This window comes from Equus asinus, chromosome 23 (assembly GCF_041296235.1).
Source record: "Equus asinus isolate D_3611 breed Donkey chromosome 23, EquAss-T2T_v2, whole genome shotgun sequence".
In the NCBI taxonomy this organism is placed as follows: domain Eukaryota; kingdom Metazoa; phylum Chordata; class Mammalia; order Perissodactyla; family Equidae; genus Equus; species Equus asinus.
In genome coordinates, this window is record NC_091812.1 from 47,758,595 (window position 1) to 47,778,559 (window position 19,965).

Here is a 19,965-nt window from a genome sequence, read left to right on the forward strand (position 1 = left end):
CAAGAGGGAAGAGGCATGGATATCTCCCAGATGTTTAATCGCAAATCCCCAAATGTAAAATAAGTCTTCCAATCCCAGATATAATGGTCAAATCCCCATTCGGAAAACATATCAGAAAAAAGAGGGGGGTCCTCGTGACTAGCATTATGTTTACCAAGGCAGCAAGACTGTTGTTTTCAGCCAGCCTTCATAATATGTAGGGTTTTAGGAAACAGGGTCATAGACCAGATTGATTCCATTCTACTAAACCAGGATCCAACCTAAGAGGTCAACCTCCGGAAAAAGAGAAAAGTAACTTTCAATACACTGCAAAACATTGAGATTGAGGAAGATTTTCCATCTTCAGTTGAGTTTCTGCCCCCTTACAATCTTCACCCCACCCTAACCATCACTGCCACCCGTGGGACCATGAAGTTTTTTAGAAGCATTGAAGATACCATGATAGGCAAGGTACTGGTTGTAACAGTTCCTAGAGGTGAAATTAAAATGCCCCCAAAGGAAAGGATTCATTGTTCTGTTTAGTGACTTTTAAAAACTGCTCTTCCAAAGGAAGAAATAAAAGCAAGAAAGGAAAATGAGAACAGAAAAAGGGGAAAAAGAAAGTCTGAAGCATTTATGAAAAAGTTTGGCTCTCTCTGCATGCATAACTGAGCTTTGCTGAAGCATCTGGTACAAGAAGGGATGGCCAAGGATTAAGGAAGCCTCTTCTGCCCAGGCCACTCCTGTGTGGAGCCCTCCACCATTAGCAAGTACAAAGAGGGCTAATCTCAGAGTTTTCATACAGAGAAGCCTCCTGAAATTAGGAGCGGCAGTTATAAGACAGTTTCTTCAAAAGGCAGTGGTTCCCAGTGGACTGGAGTTTGAAACAGACTCTAAGCGCATTTGAGTAGGAATAAAGCTGTTCCCAGGGGTCTTTTTTCAGCCAAAGATTATCAGAATACCATCATCTTTCGTTACAACTCTGAGTCAAAAGAGCTGAAGCACTGACAGAGCGTGCCACATTTTTCTATGTAGGAGTGGCAGGCTTCCCCAGCAACACCAACTCTAAGCCAAACGTTCATTACCTGCACAAACGTGAGTGCGGCTTTCTGTAGGAGACACTCGGCATAACAGATTTCAGCATGCATCTCCTCTATTAAAAACAAATAAAAGTATATTAAGGAAAATCCCATGTCCACAGTCATTGCTCTGAGATGTTCAGAAAAGACTGGTAGATAAATGAGCCCAAGAGAGACACAAAAACCTAGATTGTTTTGGTGCTTCCATAAAAGTGGAATGATGACCTCAGTTCTGGGTCACACAGCAAGATTTTCCCAGAATGTATGAAATGGTTCAGGAAAGTCATCTTTGGTCTCATTCAAATATAACTGCAAAGAGTCAGGCACTTGGTATCAGAGACCCAAACTCAGCTCACAAGAGACAACCAAAATTTAAAAGCACTTTTGAAAAAACAAAAGGAAATCACTTATTTTTTAACTTAACAGTAACATGTAAGTTTAATACAGTTATAAAAGATTGAAAAAACTAACTTAAATTTATATTCTACCTTCTTAAATATGAAGGTATGAACATCATGACAATGATTAGGCACATTATTAACTTGAAAAGAAAGCAACAATTCTCTAGAGTTCTATGAAAAGAACTGCTCTGCATGCCCAAGTCATGACTCCTCACACACAGGAGACTTGATGTAAAAAGACAGCGCTACCACAGTTTGGGCTATTTTGATCATTGAGATATCTAGCATAGAACAAGGCACTCACAAAAGGGGTTATGTAAAGTTCTGTATATCCCAGGGACACGTGGCATGCCCCCAAACACATGGCCTATCCTCCTAAACGATCCATTACACTTGCAGAGATTTGGCGGGGGGAGAGCTTTGCATCCTTGCATAAACAAAATCAGCAGATCACTGTTTTATCCATGGAATGCAAATTGGCATTTTATTTAAGTAAATGAGCTTGCAGTATTTAACAGCCTAGATGGAGGAAAGGCTCTGCTGTGTACTAGCTGCAGGGTCGCGAGCAAGCTAACGTCTCTCTCTGCTGGTTTCCTCATTTATAAAGGCTGGTGAATGATGTCTCTACTTCCCAGCCAAAGAATCAAATGAGGAGCTGCATGTAGCGCTCACCATGCAGAGCAAACGCTAGATATATGTCAGCTACTTTAACATGTCCCTGGCCTATGTCATGCTTTTGGTAAAAGCTCAGAAAGCAGAACATTTTTATGTGAAATAAGTAACTGAAAAATTGGGTATTTCTGGGAATGAAAAAGTAACTGAAAAGTAAAGTGTTATTAGGAATGCTGCTGAATCAAACTGGATAAGAACTAGTGCTTTACTTCTTTCCCTTACACACACAGACCCCTCACCCGACACACACACACAACCGACTGGTTCTCACAAATTGGTTCAACTTGGCGCCATGCTCATATTTGAAAGGTTGAACTTACAAAGAAGCACTATGCAGCTAAGATCTCCCAACAGCACCCCTAAGATGGGGCCAAACCCACAACAGGCCAAACCTGAGGAGTTATGGCCTGTGCACATTCTGGCAGCCTCAACAGCCAGGGTCTCCGGCCTTCAAATCACCTCACCTCAAAGCGTGCCTCTGGGTTTTCTCAGTGTGTTCAGTGGGATAAAAACTAGAAACTTTTATTTTTACAAAGTCATGTGAATATCCTCTCCCCAGGTAAATTTGAAACAAAGTGGAAATTGTGAGAAATTATTCACTTTGAAAGCCTGCTCAGTAAGGCAGATTGCTGACTTGGGGCATGCGCCAAGGGGTGCACGTAGGGGTGAGGCTTCTGCCAGGAGAGGACCAGCCCGAGCAGAGGCGTGGGGCACAGGGAGTACACAGCACTGTGGGCAAGGCCAGTGGTGCGCCTTTGGCGGAAGCACAAGGTGTGTGAAGGAGGGGTGGGAGGAGTCTGGAAAGGTAAGCTGGGGCTAAATTGTGGGCAACCTTGAATGCCAGAGTCAGGGCTTGATTCGGTAGGGAACAGTGAGTCCTTGCTGAGATCTGAGCAGAAGGGTAGACAGATCAGGGTTAAGTTAAAGATGGACAAATCTAAAAGTAGCTAAAGGACATAACAAGAAGGCAGAGATAAAAGGCAAGAAAGTTTGAACTCTGTATACCATATGCAACTATTCCTCATATTAAATCCTCTTCACATCTTAAGCACTGCATACAAATATCTGTTTTTAAAGGCCACTGGAAAGCCATTCAGGGCAATACGCCAGTCACAAGAGAAGAAATGGTGTGTTCCATGTTAAACCCAGGAAAAGTTTAATTAAATACACTCACTCCTGCAGCCAGCCAGCCACTCAAGGATGGAAATGAAAATTACCAAGGGGAAAACAAATCACGTACTAAAGCTACAATGTTTTGACACGCTCCCTTGAACACAAAGTCTGTTTGGGTTGCAGTGACAGCCAAACTCATCAGGAATAAAATGCAACTTAATTTATAAAAGTCCTATTTCTTCACTCTGGCTGATTTACATTGGGCAGTTCCTTAGTTCTCAAAATTAGTCATTTGGCATTTATGACTAGGTACCTACCAGAACATCTAATAATTACAAATTCCTTAGTCTCTTGAAGGAAATATCTTCATGATGCCCTGAAATGTTAGCTAAGCATGCCTTTAGATATAAAAGTTTAAATAATATAAACCTGTATTTCAGAAGAGGCTATTGTCACAAGCAAATTTATTTTTATTATTTGTTAACTAAGACTATTTTGTTAGAGCAGTTTTGGGTTCACAGCAAAATTGAGGGGAAGGTACAGAGAGTTCCCATTTATCCTCTGCTCCCACGCATGCATAACCTCTCCCATTATCAACACCCTCCACCCCGAGTGGTACATTTGTAACAAGTGATAAACCTCCAGTGAGATGTCATAATCGCCCAAAGTCCACAGATTACATTAGGGTTCACTCTCAGTGGTATACCTTCTACGGATTTGGACAAATGTATAACGACATGTATCCATCATTATGGTATCATACAGAGTATTTTCACTGCCCTAAAATTCCTCTGTGATCTGCTTATTAACCCATCCACCCCATCCCCTGGCAACCACTGATCTTTTTATTATCTCCAAAGTTTTGTCCTCTCCAGAATGTCATATACTTGGAATCATACAGTACGCAGCCTTTTCAGATTGGTATCTTTCACTTAGTAATGTGCATTTAAGGTTCCTCCGTGTCTTTTCATGGCTTGATAGCTCATTTCTCTTTAGTGCAGAATAATATCCCATTGTTTGGATGTACCACCGTTTATTTATCAATTCACCCATGGAAAGACATCTTGGTTGCTTACAAGTTTTGGCAATTGTGAATACAGCTGCCATAAACATTCATGTGCCGGTTTTTGTGTGAACATAAGTTTTTAGCTCCTTTGGGTAAATATTAAGGAGAGAGACTGCTGGATTGTATGACAAGAGTGTGTTTAGTTTTGTAAGAAACAGTCAAACTGTCTTCCAAAGTGGCTGTACCATTTTGTATTCCCACCAGCCGTGAATGAGAGTTCCTGTTGCTCCACATCTTCACCAGGATTTAGTGCTGTCAGTGTTCAGATTTTGGACATTCTAATAGGTGTGTAGTTGTATCTCATTGTTGTTTAAATTGTGAACAAACCTTTGAGACCTCTCTCCCTGGTCTAAGAGGTGAATCTAGCAAGCAAGCTGCTTAGGTTTAAAGTCAGTGCAAAAATGCATGCTGGGGGCTGGCCCTGTGTCTGAGTGGTTAGGTTCAGCATGCTCCCCTTCAGTGGCCCAGATTCAGTTCCTGAGCATGGACCTATTCTACTCATCAGCAGCCATGCTGTGGCAGCGACCCACATACAAAATAGAGGAAGACCGGCATAGATGTCAGCTCAGGGCAAATCTGCCTCAGCAAAAAAAAGAAAAAGAAGGAGAAGAAGAAGAAGAAGCATGCTGTACTGTGAAGCAGCCATGCTGGCCTCATAAGTCTGTGTTCAAATGACTTTGCAACCCCACACTTCATGCCTGAAGATACCAGCTGGACAGCTCCACAACAGGAAAAGATAAAGGGTACCTCGCTCTCATATTTCCCAGCGGTATTTCTTAGAGATTGAGGGAAAACGTACCAACCCTGGTCCTTGCCTCCCTCCCACACATAAATAACACCAGCATTGCAAGCCTTTTTTAATGTATAAACAAAATGCTCTTGTTTATGTTTTTTTTTTAAGATTTTACGTTTCCTTTTTCTCTCCAAAGCCCCCCAGTACACAGTTGTATATTTTTAGTTGTGGGTCATTCTAGTTGTGGCATGTGGGATGCTGCCTCCACGTGGCTTGATGAGCGGTGCCATGTCCGCGCCCAGGATTCGAACTGGCAAAACCCTGAGCTGCCGAAGAGAGCGCGCAAACTTAACCACTCGGCCATGGTGCCGGCCCCTATGTTATCTTTAAAGTATATGACTATTAGATGTGTAAGCCCTTTCCTGAATGTCCATTGCTTTGTTCAAAAAAAGTATATAAACTGCGCTCAGATCCTTAGACCTTGGAGCATTGCCTCAGAATACTCCGTCGGCCTGTTTCCCAGGGCTCAAGTTCCTCATGTTGACTATTGAATAAACTCCTTCATTTAACCTCTACCTAGACTCTTCACTTCAGTTGACAAAATTATTTTTTAATACTTAGTAGAAAGTAATTTTCTACCTATTCCAGATTTTCTAAGTCCCATGTCCAAAGACATAATAGAAAGATAAGAACACAGTACAATCTGTTTTCAAGATGTCTAACATGGGAACAATTCAACATTTCCCTCACCCATATATGACACATTTTGTGCCCTTTTCTACGTGCCTACAGGAGAAAGTTTGGGGTAACAGTGGACACAACCGTGGCTTAGGGAAAGGCAGATCAGGTGTGAATCCTGCCTGCTAGGCAGATAATTTTGGGCCATTTGTTTAATTTGTTTAATCTCTCTGAACATCAGTTCCTAATCTATAAAAAGGGGGTTACACAGATTAGACTGGATAATGTTGAGGAAAGCACCAAGGACAGGGTCTGACACATAAGAGAGTGCTTTTTAAAAAATGGGGCATTATCATTATTACTTTTTAAATTATTTTTTAAATTATTCATACTTACACCAAAAATACCATGTAATTCTTCTCAAAACTAAGTTCAAAAAAATCTCAAATGTCAGTTTTCATAGTGCAAAGAAAAAGGGAAGCAGTGGTCAAGGGGCCACTAGAGAGAAGTCATACAGAGGAAAACAGAAAGGAGAATGTAAGTGGAGGAGTCAAATTTCTTTGAGGCCCACTTAGTTTCCCATAACCTACTTTAGTGGACTTTAGGCCTACTCAGGCCAATTTCCACAAATGGCCCAAAGATGGAAAATATGAAGACATTTTCTATCTGAAATCAAGAGGATAAATAAATTCTGACGGGTTCCTGGAGGTCAGTCTCTGGAGAAAAAGTAATGGGCTTCAGCTGCTTGGAGTGACCAATGAAACACCATTCTGTTCTACAATGGTTGTGGGGCCAATATCATACCCTTTTAGAACAAGTCCCATAATCCTCTCCTGTAATTAACACTCTAATCTCATATCATGCAAATATTCCCAAGTTCTCCAATGTCCATAACAAGTTGATAATAATACTCTTCTAACAAAATAAATAAAACTTGATAATGAAACACTTTCAAAAACATGTCTGACATACACTTGACCGCTGGGAAAGACCTTAACAACAGTATCCAGAATTGCTCACGTCAGCCACAGCTACTTCTAGTATTTAGCATTTTCTCTTCCAGAGAACCAGTCTGTCCGTGACAGCATAGGCACAAATTCTCCTTGGATGGCAGAAGCTTTTTTCTGCAAGGGTCACATGTAAAGACATTATTTTCTTTTCTACAGGAGTATCTAGCTGCTCCTTTCTTATAAACCATTGTGACTAGAGTATAACATTAACAAAACAGAACTGATCATGGAACTTCTGCTCTAATGTCAGTGGGAACATTAAGCAATTGACAACAAAAGGAGTCATTTCCTCCCATCCATCTGATCAAGGTGCTGTAGCCATTCTTGGATTCTTAAATATTCTTAAACGTCCACAAACCAAACATCTTCCAGATTGTGAAACATTATTATTTTTTTTAAGGTATCAAAATTACTTTTACCTTGGAAAGAAAGGCAATAGCTTGTAGAAAAATAGAGACTATCAAACATAGATGGTAGGAATATAAACTCACATAACTCTTTGAGAAAAAAGTGGCAGTATCTATAAATATTTTCAATTTTCAGTTCCATCCTATGGAATACTACATAGCTATTAAACAGAATGAAGTACAATTTATACGTATTGACATGAGAAAATGTCAATGTCAAAAAGTCATGGTGTAGAATAATATATATGATGTGATTCTATGCTTGCAAAAAAATGAACAATACACTAAAAACTACAAAAACCTGACATGTACCTTATGTATACATTTGTTTATGTGCACAGAAAAGTCTGCAAGAATTCAAAACCAACTATAAACAATGGTTAATTCTGAAGGATGAGTATGATGGGAAAGAGAAAAAGACATTCATTTACCCTATATTACACCCTTAAGCGTTGAATGTTATGAGCACGATCACATTTTAATTTTTTAAAAGAAGGAAAAAGTTAATCTTTTAAATGACTCTTACCTTCAGTCAGCTGTTCCAGTGATCCTCTAGAAAGAAGACTTGAGAAAGATTCTATAACAGTGTTTTTTTTCCTATATCTGCACAGAATAAGAGAATAAGTAGAAAGGGCAACAGGACATAGAAAGAAAATAACTAACAATAAATCAGGCTGAGCTCATTTTCATTGACGTTCATTTCAGTCACAATCACAAGAGCCACCAAGGAGGAACTCTAAACTCTAAAGTCCGTAGGGCAGAGCCCATCCTTTCAACACATCACCCCCAGCACTGGGCTGGCATCCTGTGGGCACTCCATCCATGCTTATTGAACATGAGTGGACAACCCCACACAAAACAGTGATTACTAGCCCTGCCAAGCACCTTGCCTGATCCCTGTGGCTAAACTCAATATTCTGTGCTGAGAGCACAGGCGAAGAAAAGAGTTTAGAGTGCAATATTTGGAAAATCTCTTCACTGGCAGGGCTTGCAACAAAATTGCATCAGGATGTCATTTTAGCCATGTTAAAATTCGCCAGTGCTAATTAATAGCTTTTGCCAGGGTTTTCCTGTACACAGAGGAAAGATTAAAATAAAACTAAAAACCCATCCCATTTTCACCACCAAAAGTACACAAATACGTCTTTTTTAGACCAATAAAACACTCCCTTCTGAATCCGCAGCATCTCCCACATAAAAGAAGACTGAGCTTTGCTTGGCCTGGACTGGCCCGCAGTTCCTAAAGCCGTTCACCACAGGAAGCCCTGGAGAGATGCTTGCTGCTCACCCTACTGAAATCACCCTCTGCCCTTCTCTGTACTCAAATTACCAAAAGAAAAGTGAAAGGGATCGAGGCCAAGTGTTCGGCCAAATGAGAATCACACTATAATTCCTAAGAGGAATTTTTTATCTCTATTACATGAAGCTGCACGATGCCAGGACGCTGTGGATCTCAAGTCCCTTCCTAGAACTGTGGCCAACTTAGCAAACAGCGCTCTCAGGCAGGCGAACCGCATTCATTCTGTCACACAGACGTAAAGGGTTGTAGTCGTATCTCAAGTATTTAATTACTCAGTTCATACCTTTGGCAGGTCTGTAAGGCGTCCTTCATAGCAGAAATGCCATTCTGGATGTCCTGTTGTTCAAAGGTCATGACGGCCTGCAACACCACAATGGTACTGTAGCCCAAGGCATGGTACATACTCTCCTTAGCCCTGGGGACAACACAGGGAATTAGGACGTTTCAGTTCAACTGAAAAGCATTCAGGTCTTGTCTGACACAAATCACAGGAAATCCTAGCAAACGCATGTCGTGACTTCCACAATAATAACCTTTACTCCTTCACCATAATCACTGAAATAATTTGGGCAGTGAAAGACAGGACCTAAAAAACTCAAGTATCAAGGACTTTCCAACGTAAGCCCACACGGGCAAGCACAAAATATTCCCAGTTAAAGAGAAGGCGACAACATGCTTTTCCCTGTTTCAGCACAAGGGGGCAGCCTGCGGACTCATTTCCTAAAAAATATTGCAAAGCAAACCAGGTTTTCCCATTTGAACAAGGGGCAGTGTACCGTCTTGAGCTCTGAAATAAGTGTTCAGAAAAAGCCCACTGAAAATGTATTTTGTGATAGAGAGATTCTGATACATTTTTTGAAAGACTCATTTAAATCATCCCTCTCCTCTCCCAGCCAGAGGCCAAGAGGAAGCAAGACTTTTGCAATAAATTAGGTCTGCCCCAAAGAGCCCTGACAAAAGCACATTTTAGTATTTAATCTAATCCCATTATCTGAGATTCCTGATTAAAGTTCTTAATAATTCAAATTATCAAGTTATCAGTGAGAATGGCTTCAATTTTTAAGGACATTAATTGCTCCTAAGGTACCACACAGTCCAGATTCTTAGGCTGTGAAAACCTCACCATCTCTTTTCTCAAAACTTCTCAAGTTATGTTAATCAGTTATTTATAAGATTTAAAATATTATTGCACGGTTTTGTTTTTAATTCAAATATAATGCACAACAGCCTGCTGCTATGCAAAACAAATGCAAGCCCCATTATTCTTTCCCCCCATGGAAATAGCCTAAACCTCCTTTGGTAATTTGTAGTTTGTCCTCAAGAGTGAGAACACCAGCTGCTCAAAAAAACCACAAAGAATAAGAGTGGCCCAAAGTTAATCATTAATTGCGGTTTTAAACCTCACATTTTTTAAAATGAAAGCTCCTCCAAGAGGAAGAAGAGTACTCAAGTGTGAAAAATGATGTTTAACAGTGAAACACGCATAAAGATTAGAGAATATAAAATGAATAAATACAATATTAAATCATTTATTTTCCTTCCATATTATGTCCAGCTGGGTGTCAGTGGCAAAGAAAAGAAGGAGATTTGTTTGAATAAAAAAACCAGGAAACAGACAGGCAGGTTGAAAGAAGAGAGACAAAGAGAGAAAGGCAGGTAGACAAGAGAGGAAGGCAAGAGACAGAAGATGGAGAGAGTGGGAAGTCTGAGTGACTGTGAAGGACAGAGGAGAAAAGGGCAGGAGACAAGCAAGGTAGACATTGTGAGAACTACTGAAACCACACTGGACAATTTCCTTAGGCTACAGGCTTCACTATTTTATCATCTGTTCCCAACTCTGAAATGCTAACTGATCACAGCTCTTCTAAATCTTAATAGAATTACCACAGCGGCTCCTCTGTAATTTAATTCCTGATTCAAAGTCAATGAGCTGGGTGACGTCAACCTACTGACCACTTAAAGGAATAGGATTCCCAATTTTACGCCCAAGGAACCTTCTAGAAAATTATTTATGACGTCTAACGTTCATCCAAGTGAGTGACTGTTTGAAGGCACAATGTAAGATTACTCCTGTCAAGCAATAGTCACACTGCAGAGACGAGGACAGTGGCCAAAGTGCGGCCCAGCGAGAAGGCTGAGCACGGGTTTTGCTGCCACACTTTAAAATTTAACAGGTGCTATTAATTGAATTTAAATTGCTTAACTGGTTTATCCCATAAATAGGGAGTCTCAATACTATTTTTATTATCTTAAATTTCTTTTTCACTTTCCAAGATTAGCATATTCTAGTTCTTCTCATCCCCATTTCAAAGGAAAACATTCTTAATGATACTTAAGAGGAATATCCGTAAATATATTTCACTGAAGAAAGGAAAATAAAGCTCTACAAAACTACATAAGGTGGCACCATTTGAACAAGTATAGAAATTAAAATATGAAGAATCAGAAATTTTCTGATTAAAGTTGAAAAGAGGGATTTCTTAACTGGATGTTAAAACTACCCAACAGTAAAGGGGTCTCAAGCAAATTAGTTTATAAATATTCAGGTGGAAATGCAGATAAATTAACTGACAAGCATGACATCAAAGTCAGAATCATTAAACACATCTGAAAAAAGGATACTTTATCTAAAAGAAATAAAGTTAATTACCATGGTCGAAGCAATTCTAAGGCATCTGCAAATTTGTTACTTAGAAATAAGTCCAATGCCACTGCACATTCTTCTAGGCCACTCTTGAGATCCACCTTGGCTGATGGTGACCTAAAGATCAAGAAAAAATACACAGTGGTTCTATAGCTTTACTATTAGCAAGCTGTCACAGGGAGAGCATGTGTTTATGTTTGTGTGTCTGTTCTAACTTTGGAGACAGAAAGACAGGCTGGAATTCTAACTCTGCCACTTACTAGCTGTGTCTTCAAGTTCCAGGAGCCTGACTCTCTTCTCAGTAACATGGGACCACCACCACCTACTTCGTGGGGCTAGTATGAGGATGGACTCAATCGACAAACAATGCTCACAGCAGGCACTAAATAAATGATTGTTCTCCACATCACTCCAAAGACCACAGGTGTGGCAACCACCTATATTCATGGGGGAAGCGGAGGTTATTTTGTTTTGTTTGATTATGTAGGGGAAAAAATGTGCTTCAATGGAAAACTGCATCGTCTGGAATCTAGAGGAGACCCCTTCCGGTGACGTGCTTTTGATTCCACGGGAGCTATCTTACAACTCTGTAAATTCTAAGTAACTGATAGCAATGCAGAATCACTGTCATCTATGCACATGTAAATTCTGTCCTGGCCAGTAGAGGTTCCATCCACTGTGGAAGAAGGTAGTTTTGCCTGAATTTGCATGTTCATTTAAACATTCCTTTACTCCCCATAAATTTGTGCTGTTTTGATTTCTCCTTTGAATCTGTTATAACATCTACCTAGTTCCCTTCATTGACTAATGAGTTAAGTAAAATCTTTAACATGTGTTCATCTTTATATCCATATGAGTCATGATTTTACCCTTTTTTGAAAATTATCTGTTAACTATGATAGAATTTTTGCTCTTTAAAACTAGAGCCATCTTTTGGGGCTGGCCCAGTGGTGTAGTGGTTAAGTTCATGTGCTCCACTTTGGTGGCCCACGGTTCGCAGGTTCGGATCCCAGTTACAGACCTACACACTGCTCATCAAGCCATGCTGTGGAGGCGTACATACAAAACAGAGGAAGATCGGCACAGATGTTAGCTCAGGGACAATCTTCCTCAAGCAAAAAGAGGAAGTTTGGCACAGATGATAGCTCAAGGCCAATCTTCCTCACAAAACAAAACAAAACAAACCTAGAGCCATCTCTAAAATGTTCTATATAACAACTTTCAAAGGGAAAATATTTCAGTAAGTAAATGAGCAGTACAACGATTTATTTAAAGTACTTAAACTTGAATTTCCATGCCACCAACCTCTCTAAATTCATTCTTTCAAGCATGAAAACAAAATCTCACTTCAGTTACTTGTCCACCAGAAATGGGTTCTGAAGGTCCCACAGGAAACCACTCTGCCCCCAGGTCTTCTCATGGCTGGTCCCTTCCTGTTATTCAGATCTCAGCTTAAAAAGCACCAACTCAGAGCTGCCTCGCTGACCCCTCTCAGTCCCGTCTCCCTGTTGGGTTTGCTCCATACCACTTATTAAGTATCCCGTGCACGTATTTGTGCTCATGTTTATCTTTGTCTTTCCTCTCTAGGATATAAATGCAAAGAGGTTGTTTTTGTCACTGCCATGCCACCAGTGTCTTCGGTGGGTGGTATCTATAACATAGTACATACTCAATAAGCATTGCTAAGTGGGTGCGTGGGTGGGTGGGTAGGTAGAGCTGCTCGGGGTAGAAACTGAGAATTCCTCATGCCTAGAGTTTACACCTCCTCTCAGGTGGTGCAGAAATAAGACAAGCTCTCGGTGGAGGGGTAGCTGGAGAGCTGAGAATTTGTGATGGTTAATTTTAGGTGTCAACTTGACTGGGCTAAGGGATGTCCAGAGAGCTGGTACAACATTATTTCTGGGTGCATCTATGAGGGTGTTTCCGGAAGAGATTAGCTTTTGAATTAGTGAACTGAGTAAGGCAGATGACCCTCCCCAATGTGAACGGGCACCATCCAATCCACTGAGGGCCAGAATAGAACAGAATAGAACAGAATAGAGGAAGGGTGAATTTGCATGCTCTGTGTTTGAGCTGGGACATCCATCATCTGCTCTCTCGTGCTCCTGGTTCTTGGGCCTTCAGACTTGGACTAAACGGCACCACTGGCTTTCCTGATTCTTCAGCTTGTAGATAGCCGATTGCGGGACTTCTCGGCCTCCATAATCACGTGAGCCAATTCCCACGATAAATCTCCTTATATATACTCACATATTCATATACATATATCTTATTGGTTCTATTTTTCTGGAGAACCCTGACTAATACAGAATTACTTTGCCCTTATGTTTCCAGAGAATAAAGAGATCAAATAAGAATGCAAGGAGTTCACAAACCTCTCGCAGGAAAACTTTTCACAACAAAGTTCCCTGGTACCTCTCATATCAGTCCCTCACCAAATGTCAGTGTTACTTCCTGAACGTCTCTTGGATTTATCCTGTTTCTTCTCCTCTACCCAGTCCAAGTTAGTCATCATTTGTTGCCTGTGTCAGCAGACCCATTTCTCCCTCCATTTCCTACCCCCGCCCAAGCAAATCTCTATGTAGAATTCATTCATGGGATGAATACTTATGGAGCGCTAAGTACATGCCAGGCAGCCTTCTAGGTGCTGGGAATACAGCAATGAACAAGACACACAGGATCCCGGCTCTAAACGGGCTTTCCTTCTCCTGGGGGAGGGGGGCTGACTTACACAAGGAGATCAGTAGCTGACTAAGATCATGTCAGATGGGGATAAGTACTCTGGCAGAGAAGCTGGTTTGGAAGGGTGGAGGAGAGGCCCAACATTAATGAGGATGGTCATGGAAAGCTCTCCAAAAGGGTGACATTCAAGAGCTGGAAAATGGAGGCAGCCATGGTAATATCTAGGTTGGGGTAGAGGGAGAGATTCTAAGCTGAGAATGTGGTGAGCAAGGCAGAGCAGGAGAAAATGAAGACAGAAAGCAGACAGAACAGTCACAGAGAGGATGGATTTTTATTCTGAGAACAAAAGGAAATACTTTGGCTCAGAAATCCCCACTCTCTTACTAATCACCCCTTCCTTCAACTATTAGATTTTCCAGTTGTACCTCCCACCTGTTCTCTTAAATCTTCCCTCCCACCAGTTCTCTCAGGTTACAGCTCATCCTTTATTACCAGGAAATGGGCTGTGAACAGATACTGGTCCCCTTGCCAAACAACCACCCACCTGTGCATTTCAGCTGGCCACACTGTCACCTGGGAGCATACACTTAAATGCCCCAGCTTACAGGGATAAACAATGCGGGAGCTCAGCACCTCCAAACACACTTAGCTCAACCCTTGTAAGTGGTTTACTAAGACATTCACATGAAATTAAGACCACCCTCCACAATACCGGTGCTACCACGTGTTCTGCAAGGAACGACCAAGAGAACAAGTTCAGTCCCGACCAGGACGTCTCATACATCTCTTGGAGTCAGCTGTTCTCTCCATCTCCACTGCCATTACTTTAATTGAGACTCTCATCACCTCAAATCTGAATTCTGAAACTGTCTCTAAGAATGCCTTCGCACTACCGCTTTGATTCAGCAAAGGTTCTCAAACTTCAGCACACACTACACTCACCTGGAGGGCTTGTTAAAACATACTGCTGGGCCTCACCCTGTGTTTCTGACTCAGTAGGCCTGGGGTGGGCCCCACAAGTTCCCAGGTAATATTCATTCTTTTTCATGCATCCTGGATACCACTATCAGAGTACTCTTCCTACAACAGATGTTCATCACCCTGCCTCCTCGGATTAAGAACCTAAAATGGCTGCCCACACCATGAAGTTAAAACTCCTCTGCCCAGCCCCACCACACTTGTCCAACCAGACTGGAAGGATGAGCATGGCTATTTAATAACAGCCAAGTATCTTGCATGAGGCTCATCAACATGTGTGCTGAGATACAAAGGCAGTGGGCGCTACAAGCGTGTTTTGTGAACCTCCAAGCCCCACGCAAATTAACAACCGTGTGTAATTCTCCAAGAGCCATGGTGCTCAGCCCATCCCAGAGGGACTACACACTCATATTCTTGATCTGTTGGAGCCCCCACCCAGGTGCCTTTCTTAATATACACCTTCCGTAAAGTGAAGACTCTTTCTTCTTGCTTCTAATTTAGAAGATACGTTCATTGAAAGGGAGAACAAAGTTTTTAGTCTTATATTCTAAAAAGGAAAAACAGACAAAACCAATATATAACTTATAAAGAATTCAGGATTATACTAGTATTATCGCTTACATGCCAATTCCATTTCTTCCTTTATTAACCGCTTAATAAGCTTGGTTGCAAGCAAGCTTCACTTAACATCGTGGATGAGGATGTGGGTTCTGGGACCAGACTCCTTTTATTCATTTCCTGCCTCCACCTTTAGCTATATCTGAGCATGGCAAGTCACTTTTCTTCCCTGGCACTTGGTTTCCTCATCTGTAAACCAGACCCACTAGTAAAAGTACCCACTTCATAGGCTGTGCTGTTAATGCACATAATGTACTTAATGTATTGCCACACAGAAGTCCTCAAGTAATGTCAGCTATTATTATCATTATTTTGTAAGTAACTGAATAGCCTTCAATAATTCAGAGCTGTCAAGTACATAACTAATTAAAGGGATTTATTTTAATAGTAACTTGTTTAGCTAATCAATTATATAATACAAGTTATACCAATGATCAGAGTGGGGAAAGAATAACATATCAACATGAAAGACGGGAGGAATAAAAATAAGTTCAGAACATTTGAAGCATTATTTTCTATAAGGAGTTTTTCTTATTAAAACCTTACTAACTATAAGAGCAAAGAGAAGAGAAAACTGAGCCATTTGGAACATTAAGGTTATATTCTTCATAAGACAGTCAACATGTCAGAATTTTATTTTTTATGAAGATTTGAGGATGTGTGTGTGGTAAAAGGAGAGAAGGGCTATTACGGATCAAGGAAACGGAAGGCAGATAGAAATTCTGGATTCTTTGCTAAGTGCATCCAGAGAAAGTTTCAACTTTATCCAGGGGCCCAGGATCCCCTTTGCCTCAACAGCCGCAATCAAAGATTTCCCATATGTACCGATTCCACTGAACTGTGGTCCTAGCTTAACCACATCTCAGACTCCTAATGCCATTTTCAATTATTTACCTGGAGATTTTCTTTCTACCCTCTGAGAACTCAATTATACTGACTTACGCTGGGTAAAGAGATAACGGGTGACTTTTTTCTCCCCTTTCCAAATTATCTGAATTCTGTCCATTTTACTTTTATGGTGAAAAACATTTATAAAAATCTTAAAACATAAAAGTAATACTTGAAAGAAAAACAAAAAAGTCTTATCTCCACCACTTTCCAGCTCTATAAGCTTGAACAACCCACTTTATCTCTTAAAGTTTGTTTCCTTATCTGTAAGTTGGGGATAGTCAAGGCTGCTGTTACTATTTTATAAGGTAGTTATAAAAATCAGGTACACTCATGGAAATAAAAGTATAAGCATTTATATATATTGAGGCACTAATATAATTCTCCAGGAGTATCAAACTGCCCAGCCTCACCTGATAAGAACCACATATGCACTTATACTTTCTGATCTGGTAGTTTCTCTGTACTTTGCTCATAATCTCATGACGTACTATTACCATATCTGATTCACGAGACCTGTTGATTACAAGGCACAGAGGGGATTTTTATGATTTGTGTTAAAATCAACAAAAGTCTACAAAATCAATATATGATGATGCTTTACTTCTGAATTCCTCTAAATTAGTCTTTACATTTTCACTGGATTCCCGTACTTCATAAAATCAATTATTTAAAATAATTGCACATCCAGTTGAATAGCTGTTAACATTTTAGAATTGCCCAAAAACGTCTCTAATACGAATTTATTTTAAATCCACCTCTATGTAATAAAGGCTCAATAGTAACCAGTTTTCAACTAAGGATAGTGAGCATTGTAAATGGTGATGTAAGCTGAAAATATTACAGCAGCTACCTAGGAAACTAATAGATGACTTGGAAGGTAACAACTGTGAGGGAGGGACATTTCCTCCCCCTCCTCAGACTTCCTTGAGGGGGACTTGGCTGAACTAACACTCCTGGACTCTTTCTTCTCTTTTCACTCCTCCTCTGGGAGAAGAGTTATCTGACTGGGGAGTTGGGGGAAAAAAAAAAAAAGTGGGCATGCGTGACCCAGCCCCTTTCTTGTAGAGAAATAGTCTATGCTCTCTGCAATGCCACCACCATCATCATCCTCACAAGGGAAGCTTACAATTTAGGGCCTAAATTTCATTCAGGGTATGTCAAAATCCCATTTCTCCACTTGCATCTAAGCTGCATCCTCCAATACAGTCTTAGGAATAATAAAGCTGAGAGTTTGATCTGTATAGATCTGACCCCTTCACCAATAACTCAATTGGCTCTAGACTTAGGGCAAAAAGAGACACTTCTTTCAAGAAAAGAACTAAACACTTAAGATTTGTAGGCACAGAATAGTAGTGGGACAACAGCTTACTATTCAGAGAACTTACCTTTACTACTGTGTGTGGGAGTATCCAAGGTTCTTTTCCAAGTAAATCCAAGATCCTATCTGTACTGAGGACTCCAGATCTCCCTGCCCTCGAGAGCTCAAGGCCAATGTTGTGTGTGGAATCCAGAGGCGCAGAAGCACCTATGGCTGGTCACCCAGACTACAGACACTCGGGGTACAACTTCTCCTTAATTACCCAAGGGAGAGGAGGCAGGGATCTTCCCAAGAGGGGATGGGATAGATGTCTTAAACTCATGGAAAATGTACCTAGCACCTTTCTAAGACAAAGAAGGAGGTCAAAGAAAGCTTGGTTGAATTCTACATAATGATATCTGGGCCTTCTTTCTTTCTCTTTTTCTTTAATTGTGGGAGAATACACGTAACATAAAAATTACTATCTTTATTTTTAAGTGTACAGTTCAGTAGGTTAAATTTTACATTGTTACTAACCAATCCAAGAGAGGGTCTCCTTTTCTCTCACAAACCCCTAGTCAAAAGCTGGCCATAACCTTAATGATTTAGCCATTGGAAAATGGCTCATCCACTAAGCAGTCTCTGGAACTCGGCCTCCTAGGTGACCAGAACTCCCTGCATAACTCTGGGATTCTCCATTGCCAACTTTTATTAAGTAAGTAAAGTCACCAATGGTCTGTGCCCATGCCGAGATGACAATCTAGGCTTAGTAAATGAAGTATAGAAAAGTCTATAAAACGTTTGCTCTCCCTTCCTTTAATCCTGAGACCCTAAACCCCTGTTCTGCTTCCTGCTTTTGATAAATTTCTGAAGTAGATCAAGAAGACAAAATATACTTTATCTTAGAGATTGTAAAGTGGGCAACCTTGTCATCATTCCATTTCCCACGGAAAAATACACCTTTGAAGACCAAACAACATGTCTCTCAACTCTAATAAAGAGATATGGTAAGAGGAGGAAATGATAGGAAAGTTCTGGGCCAGAGTGGAAAGTCTTTCTTCATTTTTTCAAGAGACCTTCGCACAGTTGCTTCTACAACTAGTGTGTCAAAAGATTAGAAGTGATTGGGGCTGGCTCCGTGGCCGAGTGGTTAAGTTCACACGCTCCGCTGCGGCGGCCCAGGGTTCAGATCCTGGGCGCGGACATGGCACCACTCATCAGGCCACGTTGAGGCGGCGTCCCACATCCCACAACTAGAAGGACCTGCAACTAAGATATACAACTGTGTACAGGGGGTTTTGGGGAGATAAAGCAGAGAAAGAAAAAAAAAAGATTGGCAACAGCTGTTAGCCCAGGTGCCAATCCTTAAAAAAAAAAGATTGGCAACAGTTGTCAGCCCAGGTACCAATCTTAAAAAAATAAAAAAAGAAGTGATGAACACAAAACTTACACGTCTGAAACTTTGTGACTGGTGCCCTGTAAGGACACCAGCAATAAACTCAAACTCAGAATTTCAGAGTTGCAAGCCATCCTAGTTAGCCATGTTCTTCTCTGGACACCAGGATCCTTATATGGGAAGACTCTCTCCTGGCTCTTTCAAGGTGAAGTACAATCAAAAGAAATCATGAATTGTCAAAACATTTTGTAAGACTCAACCGAGAGAAATTATAACCAGGGAGGAAAATGGGTTGGTTAAAGGTGCACTGGCCTGGAAATGAGAAGACAGAGCATCAAGATGCAATTCAACCACTACCCGGTTGTGCACCTTGGGTATGTCCCTTGACATCCGAGATCGCTCATTCGATAACCACTGGCCAAAACTCCCTCCTTGACCGCCTCACAACTTTGTGTTGAGGAGCAAATACATTAGGTATCTGTGGAGGGAGGAGTCACAGGAGGAGTACCACGTTCTGTGCAATCTAACTACCTACATACTTGTCCAAGTCTGAAGCTTCGCTCCACTTTGCAGGTGTCCTTTGAGGCTCTTCCAGAACACATTTATAAGTGCTTGTTTTTACAAATGCACTACAAGACCTGTTGATTAAAAGGCAGAGCAGGAATTTTTATTGTTTAATTTTTTAAAAGAAAAAGGCTATGAAACCTACAAATGCTAATACTATACTTGAATAGGTCTCTAAATTTTCTTCCGTTCCCCCCTCCATTTCTTCCTTTGTATTTCTTTAACCTCTTCCTGTCTGACCCCTTCCCAACTCAGAAACTCGCACAAATCTCATTCACTCCTATTTAAAGCAAAAAAGATAACTTTCCCTCAATCTTGGTTTTTTCTCCTAACATACAACTTCTCCCACTCTTCCTCATCGTAGGCAAGAGCGTCAAAAAGGAGTCGACACTTTTCCTATATCCCCACCTCCCATGCATCTTCAGCCACCCCAGACTGGCTCCCGCCTCAACTGTCC

The 19,965-nt window shown here is 40.9% G+C and overlaps 1 protein-coding gene across 22 annotated transcripts in view; it reads right to left on the reverse strand.

Moving 5' to 3' along the window:
• TTC39B (tetratricopeptide repeat domain 39B) overlaps positions 1-19,965 on the reverse strand; it is a 130,793-nt gene that overhangs the window by 34,880 nt on the left and 75,948 nt on the right. For 11 of the 22 annotated variants that reach the window (XM_070495384.1, XM_070495381.1, XM_070495386.1 and 8 more), the window contains 5 exons: positions 19,484-19,582; positions 11,089-11,199; positions 8,722-8,853; positions 7,665-7,741; positions 1,065-1,132 (listed from right to left, as the gene is read on the reverse strand). In XM_070495384.1, the coding sequence (XP_070351485.1) occupies positions 1,065-1,132; positions 7,665-7,741; positions 8,722-8,853; positions 11,089-11,199; positions 19,484-19,582 (487 nt within the window). The remainder of the gene's footprint in view (positions 1-1,064; positions 1,133-7,664; positions 7,742-8,721; positions 8,854-11,088; positions 11,200-19,483; positions 19,583-19,965) is intronic. The other 11 variants (XM_070495389.1, XM_070495397.1, XM_070495394.1 and 8 more) reach the window with 1 other exon arrangement.